At 49.7% G+C, this 15076-nt stretch overlaps 1 protein-coding gene across 5 annotated transcripts in view; it reads right to left on the reverse strand.

Annotated features, from left to right (window-relative positions):
* Nucleotides 1-15076, reverse strand: part of LOC114594773 (cullin-9-like) — a 33549-nt gene that overhangs the window by 2403 nt on the left and 16070 nt on the right. For all 5 annotated transcript variants that reach the window (XM_028724887.2, XM_077925510.1, XM_077925512.1 and 2 more), the window contains exons 11-29: nt 14452-14660; nt 13101-13326; nt 12213-12318; nt 11657-11884; nt 9637-9727; nt 9368-9539; nt 7246-7351; nt 5818-5913; nt 5552-5727; nt 4902-5035; nt 4621-4806; nt 4243-4358; nt 3559-3741; nt 3038-3195; nt 2369-2609; nt 2064-2238; nt 1511-1656; nt 622-727; nt 78-274 (exon numbers count right to left, since the gene is read on the reverse strand). In XM_028724887.2, coding sequence (XP_028580720.2) covers nt 78-274; nt 622-727; nt 1511-1656; nt 2064-2238; nt 2369-2609; nt 3038-3195; nt 3559-3741; nt 4243-4358; nt 4621-4806; nt 4902-5035; nt 5552-5727; nt 5818-5913; nt 7246-7351; nt 9368-9539; nt 9637-9727; nt 11657-11884; nt 12213-12318; nt 13101-13326; nt 14452-14660 — 3052 coding nt within the window. The remainder of the gene's footprint in view (nt 1-77; nt 275-621; nt 728-1510; nt 1657-2063; nt 2239-2368; nt 2610-3037; nt 3196-3558; nt 3742-4242; nt 4359-4620; nt 4807-4901; nt 5036-5551; nt 5728-5817; nt 5914-7245; nt 7352-9367; nt 9540-9636; nt 9728-11656; nt 11885-12212; nt 12319-13100; nt 13327-14451; nt 14661-15076) is intronic.

The raw sequence follows: 15076 nt of genomic DNA on the forward strand, positions 1-15076 counted from the left end.
GCAGAAAAAGTGGGTTAGTCTCTGGTATTGGCTACCAGCTGGACTGCGCTGCAAGGCCAGACCCCTGCATTTCGTACCCTGAACACCAGGCTGTCGATGTGCAGCTCTCTCTCCTCTTTCAGGATCTCGAGAAGGAGGCAGCAGGTGGTGTTCCTCTTCTTCTCCAGAGCCCTGCCCTTGTTCTCTTCCACATCGAAGTAGGTCTGCTTGGGCAACAGCCACAGGCGCTGGCTGGGCGCTTGGGCCAGTGTCCCCTCACTCAGCCTCAAGATACCTGGAGCCAAAAGACATAGGGTAGGCATAGCCAAGATTGCACCTTCCAGCTGTTGGGAACTACAACTCCTGTCATCCCTTAGCCAGGCTGGCAGGGGCTGGTGAGAACTGTAGTGCAGAACACCTAGAAGGCACTAAGTTGTCTACCCCTGACGTAAGGACTTCAGACTGGCAGAACTTCTCAGATTTCCAGCATAGCCGGCTCTTTTTGAGGCCTAGCTTGGGAAACTCTCCTTGGCTGTAGTTTTCGAAAGGATTTGGGCAAAGCAAGTGCTCCATGGAAGTAGCTGGAAGTCAGGATCCCACCCACCTCACTGGGAAAACTCAAGATCCCATCTCCATATTTACCCTGGCTCTGGGTCAAGATCCCATTCGTCGTCAGAGGTTTCAGCGCACAATCGAGGAGCTCAGGGGAGAGACCTGTGGCTTGAAAGAGCCTTTCCACAGAAACCTCCTAGGGCCAAAAGGGAAAAGAAAACGGAGGTAAGCAAAGACAGCCTCAGAGGAATTCTTGAACACCTGTCATGGTGATGGAAGCAGGTTGAGTTAGTGCCTCCTTCAAGAATTGGGAGGGGATTTGCAAATATAAAATAACAATAATTTTATTATTTATACCCTGCTTATTTGGCTGCGTTGCCCCAGCCACTCGCAGGAAATAGGAAATTTGTAGGGTGCATGCTCAAATCAACACAGCAGGAGTCGCTGAACTGCTAACTGCTAGTTTATGCCACAGCAGCAATCACAGGATGTGGGGGTAACCATGAGAAGGTTTGCAACTTCTGAAGCAGATAGAAGGCAAGCTAAGCATTGTCCAACAGAGCACATCTGGAGTTAGTTAAACAGGAACTGTGCTTGGTGCTAAGCCAAGCCTGGGGATCAGGTAGGGCTTTCAATCTCTACTGTGCAAAATTCAGGCAGTGGGGCTGTTTCAAGGCAGGGTCGCCAACATTTCAGGACCTGTGGGTGGATCTGCAAACTGGAGGATGTGTCATGGGCAACACACACACACCCTTGCAACCAAGCACACCCCTAAACCAGTGATGTTGGTGACAACAGATTGCTTCTCTCAAACTAAACTTCAGTGAGTGGAGGAGCAGAGGAAGGCCTCTCTTGAGCACACCTGTGCTAGCAGGCATCACATTGGCAACCCATGTTTTACGCAAACACTGGCCATCCTATGAGTCACGGAAGGTGCCCTGCTGATGGCAAGCAAGTGGGGATGAAGGGAGTCTCAGACCTGGGCGGTGTTGAAGCAGAGGAGGATGTACATCTGCAGGGTGGAGACGTGCAGGAGGCAGCCCTGGTACTCCAGCTCCGCGTGGCCCAGCCACGTCCACTGCAAACGCCGCGGCTTGGTGTGCTCCAGCCCAAAGCGGCTCTGACCTGGGAAGACAAGGGCAAAGGTCAGGGAGAAATACAGCGGCAAGACGGGCAACACTCTCTCTGCCTCTCTGCTATCACAATACTGGGGTTGGAGAAGCATGAACAAAACACAAATCTTGTGGGGGTTTTTTAATTGTCTCATCCCACGTTCCATATATTAGCCAGATTTCTCAAAGATTATGAACCTCTTAACGCTGCCTCTCTGAAAGGATGGGTTAAAGACTCACAGCTCCCCGTGAAGGTTTGTATAATTTCTTTATAGATAGTTTGATGGTTCTCATTTCCAAGTTCAGAGTCCTGGGTAAAAGTGGGGTCCACCTGCCCCCCAAAACTCAGCCTGAGGGAGGCAGGGAGGCCTGCAGGGAAGGAGCTGCTCGCGTTGGGGTCAAGAACAGCCTGGCACTCACTCTGGGTGTAGAAGTCAGCAAACTTGCTCAGGTGCTGACTGAGGGATTCTGGGAAGAACCGGGCAGGATCCTCCAGGTAGCAGAACGAGGAGATGGTCCAGCAGCGCGGAGACAGCGCCAGCACCTTCACCTCGGCCTCTTCCTCCCGAGAGAACAGCTGCTGCGCCTCCACCATCTGGGGGAATACAGGAGGTTTGTGGCGGACAGTGGGGGCTCCCCAGGCAGTGTCAGCGGAGGAGGAAAAGGCCTTGGGGGCAGAGGACCTCCTGCGTGGTCCAGAGGGCTGGGGCTCCTTTGTCCCTCACCTCTCCTTCCTCCATCTCCTCCTCCGCCTCCCAGTTCCCATCCTGGTCAAGTTCCAGCAGGTGCTTGTCAAGCTGCTCCAGCTGGAAGAGGTGGAACTGCTGCTGCTGCTCCTCCAGCTCACTCAGGTTCTTCAGCATCTGCTGGGGGAAGCGGTTGGGGAAGCAGAGCCCAATGTGCTCCACCACCGCACACTCCAGCCACGTCTTGCCCTGCGACAGGAGCCGGTCTCCCAGGTAGCACCTGCGCAAGCAGAGAGGTCAGACCAAACACTGGGCACTCCAGTCAGGGCAGGCCAGCCCCACGTACAAGAGACCCACAGAAGGAAGGAAGGAACCCAGCAGCTGAACCGGCGCTCTCCATTCCTTCTTCCCTACGGAAGTGCCAGGAACAGGCTGCCCCACTTCCTGCCCAACGCCTGTGCCGTCTCCCAGAACGATGTGATAAGCAGCTCCTTGGGAATATGGGAAGCTGCCTTGGACTGAGCCAGGTCCCTTGGACCCTCCACTGACTGGCAGTGGCTCCAGGGCTTCAGGCAGGAATATCTCCCTCCTTCCTGGAGACTGAACCCAAGACCTTCTGCCTGTACAGCAGCTGCTCCCCTCCCCCCAGCTCTGGCCCTCCCCTCCCCACTACGATTCCGCCTATCTGCCCCACAAAGGCCTCCTCACCGGTAGAAGTGCTCGAAGGTGTTGGCCAACTCCAGGCCTGCCAGGAAGAGGACGGGCTCCAGGCTCTGCTGCAGGCGCCGCAAAGTCTCCACGTTGCCAGAGTCCGCCCAGCTCTCCTGGATCCACCGGTCGATGTAGCGGGCAAACTGCTCACTCACCTGTTGGCCACAGAGCAAGAGGCACCAGTTGAAGCCGGGAGAAGCAGCAGGTGGAGCTTCCATGAAGGGAGAGGGGGGCGAGGGGGGCGGAGGGGATTCCTCCCGCCAAAGCAGCAGCAACACCTCCAGGGAAGGGGATGGACAAGGCATCTGGGGAAGATCCCAGAAGGGGAGGCTGGCTGCTCTCTGATCAGGCCAGGGGAGCCAAGCAGGCTCTGAGATGAGGCCACGTTTGACGTCCCTGGAACTGCAAGGGGCAAGGCCAGGCTGCCTGCAGAGCCAGGGGGGTGTCAGAGGGACAGTTCTTGCAAAGGAGCTCCCCCGTGACTAGGCTGTGCCCCCCACCCTTCCGCCCTTACTCACGTGCATGGCTGTCAGGAAGGAGAGCTGCAGCAGACCCCCAGAGAAGCCGTGGCACAGGGCCAGCATGAAGGACATCTGCTGCCCAAAGAGCTCCTCCATGGCGGTGCGGAGGCGCAGGTAGGTGTTGCAGTAGCGCTCCACAAAGTCCGGGGCCTGCCAGGAGGACTCCAGGAACAGCTTCACCTGGGCAGAGGGACGGCAGGAGCACAACAGGGTCAGAACAACCCACACACCCTTCTCTGGCTCCCTGGGGCCTGCCTGGAAGTCTTCCTGCTGGCAGGGATGCCTGTCCTGGGTAGCGCTAAACACCCTTTATCTCATCTTTTGATTGGCTATCAGTCGTCAGGAAAGTCTGGGCATGTGACTGGAACTGGGGCAGAAGTTTCAAAATCAGAACGAGGCTCCCACCTAATTTAGCAGCAGCACGTAGAGCTTGGAGCCAGGAAACCCCCTTTCCTGGGAGAGTCTGGTCCACACCCCGACCTGTCCTGCAGCCGCAGCTCTCCCCAAGGCTGCCTTCCCAGTAACTCCTGAATAGGCAGGGAAGCAGCTGCATGCAGACATAGATATACAGAGATATAGACGTGGCCAGCAAGGCATCTGTTTGCAGCAATGGAGAGTCGCTAAGCCGCATCTCCCCCTGCTTGGCGCCCCCATTCGCGCCTGGTCCTCTGCGCCCCATACCTGCTGCTGGACCACCCCTTTCCAGCACTGGGTGATGCCAGTGGTGCTGCTGGGCTTCTTCACGGCTGCCTTGACAGTCCCAGAGCTCGACTCTTTGTTCTTCCCGTTCTTCCCGTCTGCAAAGTGGGGGTTGTGCGGCGTTATTCACGGGGACCGGAGCACCCAGGCACCCACTTCTGACTATACAGGACCTTGAGGGCTCTCCTCCCTCCCCAGTTCTTCCACCAGCGCCACCCCCCTTGCAGCCCCAGACACGACAGACACTCTTGCTCCTGCCAGAGGCTCCCCTGCGGTGACCTTCCTACCTTCAATTCGGAAAGGGGACCTGCCCCTCCTGGGCTGCCCATCTGCCCAAGCAGGGAGTGGGGAGACACTCACTGGATTTCACGGGGGGCTTGAGCTCCTCAGGCTCAGGGCTGCTGGAGTCCACGTGCACCAGCAGGTGGCTCAGGCGCCGGACGCGAGAGTTGAAGATGGCCGCCCGGCTTTTGGCGCTCCGGGAAGCCTCCAGGTTCTCCAGGTATTGGCTCAGGAGCCAGGAAAGGGGGCTGATGCCGCTGGGATCTGCAGGGCAGGAAAGAGTCAAGACGGAGGGCTGCTGGGAGAGGGGAGGGAGGGTGTGGCTCCTGAGGACTTGTGCCAGGAAGGAGATGCCATACCTGGAGTGGTGATGCTCTGCACCAAAGGGCTGATCAGAGCCTCCCAGCAGGTCTTGCCCAGGGCCTGGGCAGCTTCGTCGTCGGGAAGGAAGCGGTCGGCAAAGACCTGCTCGTGGCGCAAGGCACTGTTCAACCTGAAAGGGCAAAGGGGTGGAGGGTCAGCTGCTGACTTGGGCGACGCTTGGAGGCCTTTGGAGGTCAGGGACAAATGGGCTGAGAAGCAATGCCTGCACAGGGTGCGGGACAAAGCAGGGCGGGAGCTTGAACAACATGAAACCTAGCCAGATGCGTGGGGTATAAATAATAAAATTATTATTATTATTATTATTATTATTATTATTATTATTACTGAGATGAAAGTGGGGAAGAGCAGGATGGATATCTTCCGACAGGGTTTCCCAAACTTGGGTCTCCAGCTGTTTTTGGACTACAATTCCCATCATCCCTAGCTAGCAGGACGTATGATCAGGGCCGATGGGAATTGTAGTCCATCAACAGTTGGAGACCCAAGTTTGGGAAACCCTGTCTTGGGGTAAGTGTGGGAAGGGCTGGGAATGTGGACCCCCTCCCAGCGCAAGAGGGAGACCCCTCCCTGCCCCGCAGGACACCCCTGCCCCTCCCCACCTGCGGCCCCAGGGAAAGGGCAAGACCTGTTGAAGAGCTGCAGCAGCTGCATCCGGTCTTCCGAGATTTCCTGGCACCAGGTGTGCGCCTTGGTGGTGTAGAAGAGGTATGTGCGCCGGCACAGCTGCTCCTTGAAGATGGGCCAGAAGGTGGGCTTGGGACCCAGCACCTCGATGCCACGCACGCGAGTGTCAATGCCCCCCTGAGAATGACACAAATCTTTCCAGTGAAATCAAAGGCAGCACCCGTGGGGAGGGCCCACGAAAACACGGCAAAAGGTGCTCAGACCTACCTGCTGGCAGCGCTTGATCTTGATCTGTATGATGGGCCAGAAGCAGTTCATGTTCTCCAGAAGGATCACTCTGCTGGCCGATGGCGGGACAGTCACCTTTGGGCAGAAAAGGAGAAGATGCGGCTTAGATTTGTCATTCTGAAGATGCCTCAGAAAAGGAGTAGGGAGGCCTTTAATGTTGTCTTTGCCTAATTCCCCTGCTCTCTTCTTCCCTCCCACAGGCTTGTTGGTGTCAATTGCCTCTGCATGTGTTTGTGTGGGCGTACTTAACACAATAATTCTGTAAGTTGCGTGTCTTTGATTCTCAATTTGATCTTTTTATCTGTTTTTTTTAATGTATTGTGCAATTTTATGCTGTTACTTTTATTGATGATGGTTCAGGAATTATTTATTGCAACTATCAAGAGTGAATTTCTGTTTTAATTATTATTTGCTGGTGTTGAATTTTATTGTGTAAGTTCTAAAGCTGTGTGTTTCTTATCATGACTTTTTTTGTGGTCAGATTGTTTTAAGGGGCGTGGTCTTCGTTGCATGTTTCTTGTTTCTGCAGCTTGTGATACAGAAAGGTAGAATGCTAATTAAAAATGAAATGAAATGAAATTTTAAACGTCCTCGAGATGCTGCTTTGAAGCACAACTTCCACCATCCATGATAACTGGAGGGATGCTTGCTGGGGCTGATGGGAGCTGCTGTTCAGCAACCCCTGGAGGAGTAAATGTCCCCAGCGCCTGGTCCACTCCGACTGGCAGCAGCTCTCAGTCAAAGGTTTTTCCTATCGCCTGATGACTCCTCCTTTGAACCAGAGACTAGCCTTCTGAAGCCAAGGCACGCATTCTCCACTACTTAGCCTACAGTCCTTTCCCCTTGAAGCTGTGCCAACAAAGGCAAAACCTTGACCAGAGAGAAGAGACGGTGGAAGAAGATTGGGAGAAGTTTAAAGAGTATTTGAAAAAAATATGTTAATGTTTAAATCTTAGAATAGCTTTGGAAGTGGATATAGGCTGTAGGGTTAGAAGTAGAAGATGGTGCGTTTTAAAATAGTATTACTTGTAAGGGATAAAATGTGAAGATTTTTATGGTAAAAGTAAGTGTGATTAAAAAAATGGTTAGAAATTATGATATATGTAAACTGCTAAAGATGAGGTAAAATGAAAATCAGATAGGGGGGACTTGGGGAAACTCACCTAACAATGTTTAGAAAAAATAAGGATAAGACAAGAATTTGTTTGTATTGTTTGTTTTTCTGTTTGTGTTGTTGTGTTATAAAATGAATAATTTTTTTTTTGGGGGGGGGGACAAAAAACAAAGGCAAAACCTTGTCTCGTGTGGTGTGTGTCTCAGAGACAGGAACCCTACTGTGGCACAGGGAAGAGCTTGATGCTCTCGAGTCTCTAGCCACGGAAACACCTTTCAGGCTGAAGAACTGACCGTATTGAGCTTGATGCTGACACTGGCTGCGCTCTCCCCTCCCATGACCATAATACGAGCTGGCATGTAGCTGGAATCCTCGCTGGTCACCAACAGAGACATCTGCCTGTGCAGGAAGAGATCAGGGGTTTCAAAGCAAAAACCAGCTCCCTATTGAGGGCCTGGGACCTTTTCAAAGAAGGCAGGAGAGCACGTCTGCCTCGATCCACGAGAACCAACATATTCACACATTCCTGGCTCAACAAGAAACTTGGCTCTCTGTGCCTGGCATCCAGCCATCTTATTTTATTTATCTGTACTAAATTTTTCTGTTTTACCATTTAGAATATTCATTTAGACAACCTTAAAATATCAATGACTTCCCTTCTTCTCTTTCCATTTTGCACAGCATAAATCCCTGCATATTCTTATATAAACTAAACCATTCAGTATTCCATTGTTACTTCCATCAAAACTTATTTACACTCTTGAGTTTATCTTAATGCTGCCTCTGGCTCACAGCAAGAAATCTCAACTCATTTGAAAATGACTATGTTAAACTGTGGCAAGAGATTAATAAACGAGCTGGTGATTTGGGAGAGAATGAAGCTCTCCCTGCTTGGCAGAATCTCAGCTATCAAAATAAATCTATTGCCCAGGATGCTGTTTTTATTCCAATCAATACCAACTGTAAATAATGCAGGCTGCTTCAAGGAGTGGAAGAAGGATATTTCTAAATTCATCTGGCAGGGAGGAAAGCCAAGAATTAAACATAAAATTATGACAGACATATTTTGGTTTTTGTTTATTAGATTGATACGCTGCAAGAGATCACAAGATCTCAGGGGAGTTCGCAAGATACAGGGTTAAAGCAACAAATAAACAGTTAGAACAACAACAACAACAACAACTATTTATTATTTATACCCCGCCAATCTGGCTGGGTTTCCCCAGCCACTTGGGGCGGCTTCCAACCGAATATTAAAAACAATACAGCATCAGACATTAAAAACTTCCCTAAACAGGGCTGCCTTCTTTTGTTGTTGTCTTTTAAAAGTAAAATAGTTGTTTATTGCCTTGACATCTGCTGGGAGGGTGTTCCACAGGGCAGGCGCCACTACCGAGAAGGCCCTCTGCCTGGTTCCCTGTAACCTCACTTCTCGCAGCAAGGGAACCGCCAGAAGGCCCTCAGTGCTGGATCTCAGTGTCCAGGCAGAATGATGGGGGTGGAGACGCTCCTTCAGGTATACAGGACCGAGGCCGTTTAGGGCTTTAAAGGTCAGCACCAACACTTTGAATTGTGATCGGAAATGCACTACACACATTTAAAAGGCCAAGAAATATTAATCAGCCAAAGGCCTGGTTTGAAGAGAAATGTTTCTGCCTGGCGTCTAAAGGTATGTAAGGAAGGGGCCAGGCGAATCCCCCTGGGGAGAGCCTTCCACAAAGAGCCACTGCAGAAAAGGCCTGTTCTCGTGTTGCCGCCCTTCAGACTTCACATGAAGAAGGTCCTCAGATGATGAAAGCAGAGTCTGGGGTGGTTTATATGGGAAGAGGCAGCCCTTTTACCGACCTATTACTGAGTGTCTTACAAAACACCCACAGAATAAATGAGAAAATCCAGCTGGACATTTCCAATGGGGATTATTATTATTTTTCTTATACAGACTTCTTTGAGCAAACTGGCAGAAATGCCACCCCTTAGACTACTGCAATGCGCTCTGCATGGGGCTACCTTTGAAGGTGACCCGGAAACAGCAATTAATCCAGAATGCGGCAGCTAGACTGGTGACTGGGAGCAGCCGCCGAGACCATATAACACCGGTCCTGAAAGACCTACATTGGCTCCCAGTACGTTTCCGAGCACAATTCAAAGTGTTAGTGCTAACCTTAGGGAAGTTTTTAATGTTTGATCGCTTTATTTGTTGTTGTTGTTGTTGTTAACATTAATATTCTGTAGGGAGCCACCCAGAGTGGCTGGGGAAAACGCAGCCAGATGGGTGGGGTATAAATAATAACTACTTCTTCTTCTTCTTCTTCTTCTTCTTCTTCTTCTTCTTCTTCTTCTTCTTCTTCTTCTTCTTCTTCTTCTTCTTCTTTCCACCCTCAACTATTACAACTATCCCTGCTTTTGTATACTCACCGGATTATGACCCCACGATGCATATAGATGTTGATATGGTGGGAGGTGCTGTTGCCATTAGACTCCCAGTAGGTCTTGGGGTTCCCATCCGTCAGCTTGCTGGCTTGCTGAGGGTTGGAGGAGACTTCCACCCTCTCCCAACACTTGTCGTCTTTGACCTCCGTGCTGCAGCCTGAGCAAAGAAGAAATGACCCTGGGCTTGGTACAAACGGCCAGAGCCGTAAAAGGAATGAGACATCGACAGCTCTGAAGGCTAAAAGGACACTCACCTTGGCAAAGACTGTGCAAGAACACATCAAAGAATGGGATGTTGATGGGCTGGTGAGTCTGCCTGTGTTCTTCTATTTGACCCAGAACCACCTGTGCATTTGGGAGCGGGGAGAAAGGATAAAGAGGAGAAGAGACACCAATGTATTAAAGGACAATAAGAAGGCAGAACTAGCTTTATGGAAGCTCAAGGTGTGCAGGTACTGGTGCACAACTCCCTATGCAGCTTAGGACCAGAATAAGAAAGATATTGAGAAGCTGAAAAGTGTGCAGAGGAAGGTGACCAAGATAACAAAGGGTTTGGAAACCAAGCCTTATGAAGAATGGTCGAAGGAGCTGGGTATGTTTAAACCTGGAAAAGTGACAGGAGATATGATAGCCATCTTCAAATATCTCAAGGGCTGTCACATGGAAGATGGAGCAAGCTTGTTTTCTCCTGCTTCGGAGGGTAGGATTCCAACCAGTGGCTTCAAGTCACAAGAAAGGAGATTCCGACTAAGGATCAGGAAGACCTTTCCGACAGGAAGCGCTGTTCGGCAGTGGAACAGATTCCCATGAGAGGTGGTGGACTCTCTTTCCTTGAGGGCTTTTAAGCAGAGGTTGGATGTGTTAGTATTTCACGCCTGCGATGCTGCAGGTGAGATTGGTGTGAATCACATGCCTGTCTGGGAAGAGCATGGGAACGGAAGACAGTCTTATCTCTTCCGCTGTATGTACTATTGGTACTTTTGCTTTTACTTCTGTCTGTTACTTCTCTCAGAGCTGGAGAGAAAGGACGCCATGAATCCTATGTCTGTACATAGTGTGTAAATAAATACATAGATTAGCTCTACAATGTCTCACGCTTCTTGCTGTTATGCCAGAAGATTAGTGTGCAGATATCATTTGATATATGTTGCTGAAGCGCACTGGAGAAAAAGGGAGATGCCTTTTCCAGGGCTGCGCATACCGGAGGACGCTCAGAGTTTGGGGGTGTGGCGATCACACAGGGTCCCCGGACGTTTCACCGTCTATTGATCCCTGTGCCACCACTTTATTTCTCGCTGCCACCACCCAGGCCCTACCTGGTACAATACTGAGTCCAGTCAGAGTTAAATTGGAACACAAACCTCTGTTTATTTATTGCAGTTTAACAAGCATGTGGTTTCATAAACGGTATCAATCCATTACAATCATGGGGTGCCTATCCAGACCTATAACTTCCGCTACCTGCTCTCACTCACTAAACCACCTCTCAGATATTTACTTGTCTGCCTAGCCCCTAACTGTTCCTGACTCAGCTTATTTCGCTACACTAACTCAACCTACCCTCAGACTCTATCCCAATTCACTCCTCCTCCAACCAACCACCCAACTCCGAACAAACTCTACTTTCGCCCCTCCCAGAGCTGGTTTTATAGTCCCTCTGACTCCACCCCCTGGGTTCTGATTGGGTAATTTGTTTAACTATTTCACCTCCTGGACTCTCATATGATAACGTTACAGGGGGCTGTAGGGGCACCCCAGGGCGTTTTCCAACAGGATGGTCGTAGGAAGTGATTCATAAATTAAATTAAATTAAATTATTATTATTATTATTATTATTATTATTATTATTATTAATAGAAACATAGAATTGTAGACTAGGAAGGTACCACAAGCATTATCTAGTCCAATCACATGCAATGCAGGAATCTTTTGCCCAACATGGGGCTCAAACCCACAACCCCGAGATCGAGAGTCTCATGCTCTACCGAGCTGGAAGAAGCCTGGGACTCAGAAGCTGTTTGGGGAGGATGACTCCTTCCTTCCTTATGGAATTTTTATCCTGCCCTTCCCTCCCGAAGAAGACCAGGACAGCAATGGCCATAAGCAAGGCAAAGCTGCCATGACATTTCTTCCTCTTTCCCCAGTTCATTTGCATGGTTTTCCTCCAGGCAGTTGCAGCCAATGCTCAACGCAGCACCGAATCTGCAAGCGACTCTGTTCTACCTGGCCTGCACTCCCAAGCTAGATTCCCCCACAAAAGGTACCGGGATTTACCTGGATGCAGCCAGCCAGGATGCTGGCGGTCATCTTCTTATACAGGCCGGCGTACTTCTCGCACTTGCTCACGAGGTCCCCCAGTTCCGTCACCCGTGGGAGACCGGAGCCATGCTTCTCCACGACTTTGGCCAAGGCTTCCTTGGTACGCAGGCAGCACATGGAAACAGCACAGTCTCTGTCCAGGGTTGCCAAGTGATGAAGGAAATCAATGGACTCCTGGACAACCTGCAGGCAAAGGGGAGAATATAAAAGCACATCAGGAATTTATAACAGTATTTTTTAAAAAAAAGTAAACACAACCACAAGTAAGCAGTTTGCATAAAAATGCTGAGATCACTTTTTTCTTTTAAAAAATCACCGTTCACAAAAAAGCTTAGGAAAAGAAGGCACTAAGTGGACTTTTTACTTTTAGTGGGAAAGTTCCGTTTAAATAATCGTCATCCGTCCAACAAATTGAACGTCTGCAACGTATGAGACTGGATCACAGAACATGCTCCAAGATCCCGGGTAGTTCTTCCTTCCACCTCCCTCCCCACCGATTCTTCCTCCCTACCTCTTGATCATTTAAGTGAGCACTCATGGAAGACAAGCAAGACTCAATGCACTTATGCCAGGGCACTGAGTCTTCCCAGGAACTGTCCAGGAACTTGTTCAAAAGCCTGGAGAAAAGAAGAAAGAAGAGGAGGAGGGAAAGTTCTGAAAAGAGACACGTTAAAAGCAACAACTGAGCTGCTCCGAAGTGATCGCTCCAGACTACAACGCAAGACCCTGCCAACAATAATCTTGCGATGCAACAGCAAACTGCCTTGCAACCACCCAAAAGCATTATCTACTTTCTTTCATGCTTCTGGTTTCCTTTATATTATTAGTCTCCTTCATATGCACAGCTTGGCATCGCGGCACATTTCCCCCTGGCTGAGAAAGTGTCGGGTTTTTAAAGCAGTTAACGTGCTTTGTTGATTTATCCTGGTGTCTGCATTCCCCATTGAAATAATAATAATAATAATAATAATAATAATAATAATAATAATAATAAAATTTATTTATACCCCGCCCTCCCCAGCCAAGGCCGGGCTCAGGGTGGCTAACAAGCAATAATAAAAACAAGTTGAATGAATACAATTTAAAAACAAGATTAAAATACAACATTAAAACATTAAATTAAAATAATGTCCAGTGCCTATAAAAGTCACAAAATGATTGGAGAGCTCGACTAAACATACTGATTGGCTGGGCTTTTGTTGTTTGTTTGTTTCCAAATGGTTGCGAAGGACTGGTACACTTCTCATCCATTTCCCCCAAGTCTGCGTTTGCTTTTGCAAAGCTCCGACTCTGCCCCATTTACAAGGCGAGAGAGGTATGATGGGCTCCCAGCCTTTGGGGTGAGCACAACTCTCTTGGGCCAACATGGCAAGCCGGCATCGAACTACATGAGCCATACCTTAATGTTCCCAGCAGTACGTCCCTCTCAGATCCCAGTGGCACCAAGTCTTTGAGCAGAAGCACGTCTGCCAGAAGCTCACAGCTGTTTCCCATGGGGAAGGCACCCTGGCCACAAATGCAGCCCTCCAGGGCCATCACCATCTCCTTGCAAACACTGCTGGTGTGCAGACTGCTCAGCAGTTTGGGAACATCGATATCCTTCAGGTCAAAGGAGGCTGCAGAGACTGGTTGGTTGGGGAGAGAAGACATTTTGAAGGGCAGAGCTTAGAACTTTGCTCTTGAATAACAACAACAATAACAATTTTATTCATACCCTGCCCATCTGGCTGGGTTTTCCCAGCCATTCTGGGCAGCTTACAGCATAACTAAAACCATAATAAAAACACCAAGCGTTAAAAACCTCCTGATACAGGGCTGCCTTCAGATGTCTTCTAAAAGTTGTGTAATTCTTTATCTCCTTGACATCTGGAGGTGGTGTTCCACAGGGAGGGCGCCACTCCCTTGCCCTGAAGTTGTTTTGTTTTTATCTTTTCAGAAAGCTTATTAACTCCTGGAACCAAAGGGTGGTAATTCAACATCCTGTCAGTGCAAGGATTTCCACCCAGTGCACCCTCTCCAAATCTGCCCCAGAGGGTTGTGGGAACCCCTAACACAGATAGGGGGCAGGCTTCATGGGGAAGAAGAGGGGAATGTTCTCTTGTGCAAACAGAAATCCTTGTGCTGACGAAATGCTCACACAGCACTACTTTGGATACAACCCATTTTTACTTTTTAATTTGTTTAAAAGAACTCCCGCCTCCAGGGCACAAGCGATGCTGGTTTATCGCATAATACACCTTCAAGTATGTGTCTGGGGTGGACTATGCAGAATTAGATAAATTAACAGGAAGGATTTGAAACCTGCGGGACCAGAGATTCTTAGAAGACTGGAGTAAATATTTGAACTACCTGAAAAGCAATTGTAATAAACAGATTACGTTAGTAGGACTGCCCTGGCCCTGGTGGAGGATAACCTGACTTCCTTAGCGCCTGGGACTTCTAAACTATGATTATTCATGGACCTTAAGGTCCTCTGCGGGGCATACCAGGAGAGGTGGTCCCGTAAATACGAGGGCCCTAAGCCACAAATAACATTACTGAAAAATGAAAACTTAAGGCAGCGTGGTAGCATCTGTACGTGACAAAGCCAGAAGGAAGAAATGTCCTGTGCCACAGAGAGGAGAGGCAGCGCCCTCTTGGCCCAAATGTCTTCAGGCCCACAAGGAAGGAGAACACAGAGATACTGCTGCTAATGGAGAGCGTTCACCCTCCAGCCAAGATCCACCCTGCAAGCCTCAGCCACGTCATACCTGCGTTCTCCTGGCTCAGGGGCAGCTTACGTCCAGCCAAGCGGCTGAGCACTATCCGAGCCAGCGTCTCGTTGGAGCTCTGGCCGGCTTGGCAGCAGCTCTGCAGGACTGCGTGGAGGTCACCGTTTTCCAGCTGCTCCGCCAGGCCCTTGTGGTAGTCGATCAATCGGTTGAGCACCAGAAACCCATTCCGAACTGCTGCCGAGGCCCTGGGGGAAGACGGCAAAGGGAACCTGCATTGAGAGGCTGGGGGAAGGAAGTGGGGTCTCTCCTTCTTTAGAGGGTCTTCAGCAGAGGCTGCACAGAGGGGGTGTCATAGTGGGTTTGCTGCATCAGCAGAGGATTGGGCTAAATTACCTTCAAAAGGTCCCTTTCAAGTCTATAATTCCATGAGGCAGAATAGAACTCAGGCTCATACAGGATTTTCCAGCCCCGGAAAGCTAGGAGCCTCATATTCAAGGAAGATGAAGTGAACCTTCCCTCCAAAATCTCAATAGAAACGAAAGATCCCCTTGGTCTGGGCTCTTCTTAGCCTCAGAGTAAAGATAAATACCATACTTTTCCATGTATAAGACGCCCCCATGTATAAGAAGCCCCCTATTTTGGGAGACTCAAATTTAAGAAA

Source organism: Podarcis muralis, chromosome 3 (genome assembly GCF_964188315.1).
Source record: "Podarcis muralis chromosome 3, rPodMur119.hap1.1, whole genome shotgun sequence".
NCBI classification, from domain to species: Eukaryota; Metazoa; Chordata; class Lepidosauria; order Squamata; family Lacertidae; genus Podarcis; species Podarcis muralis.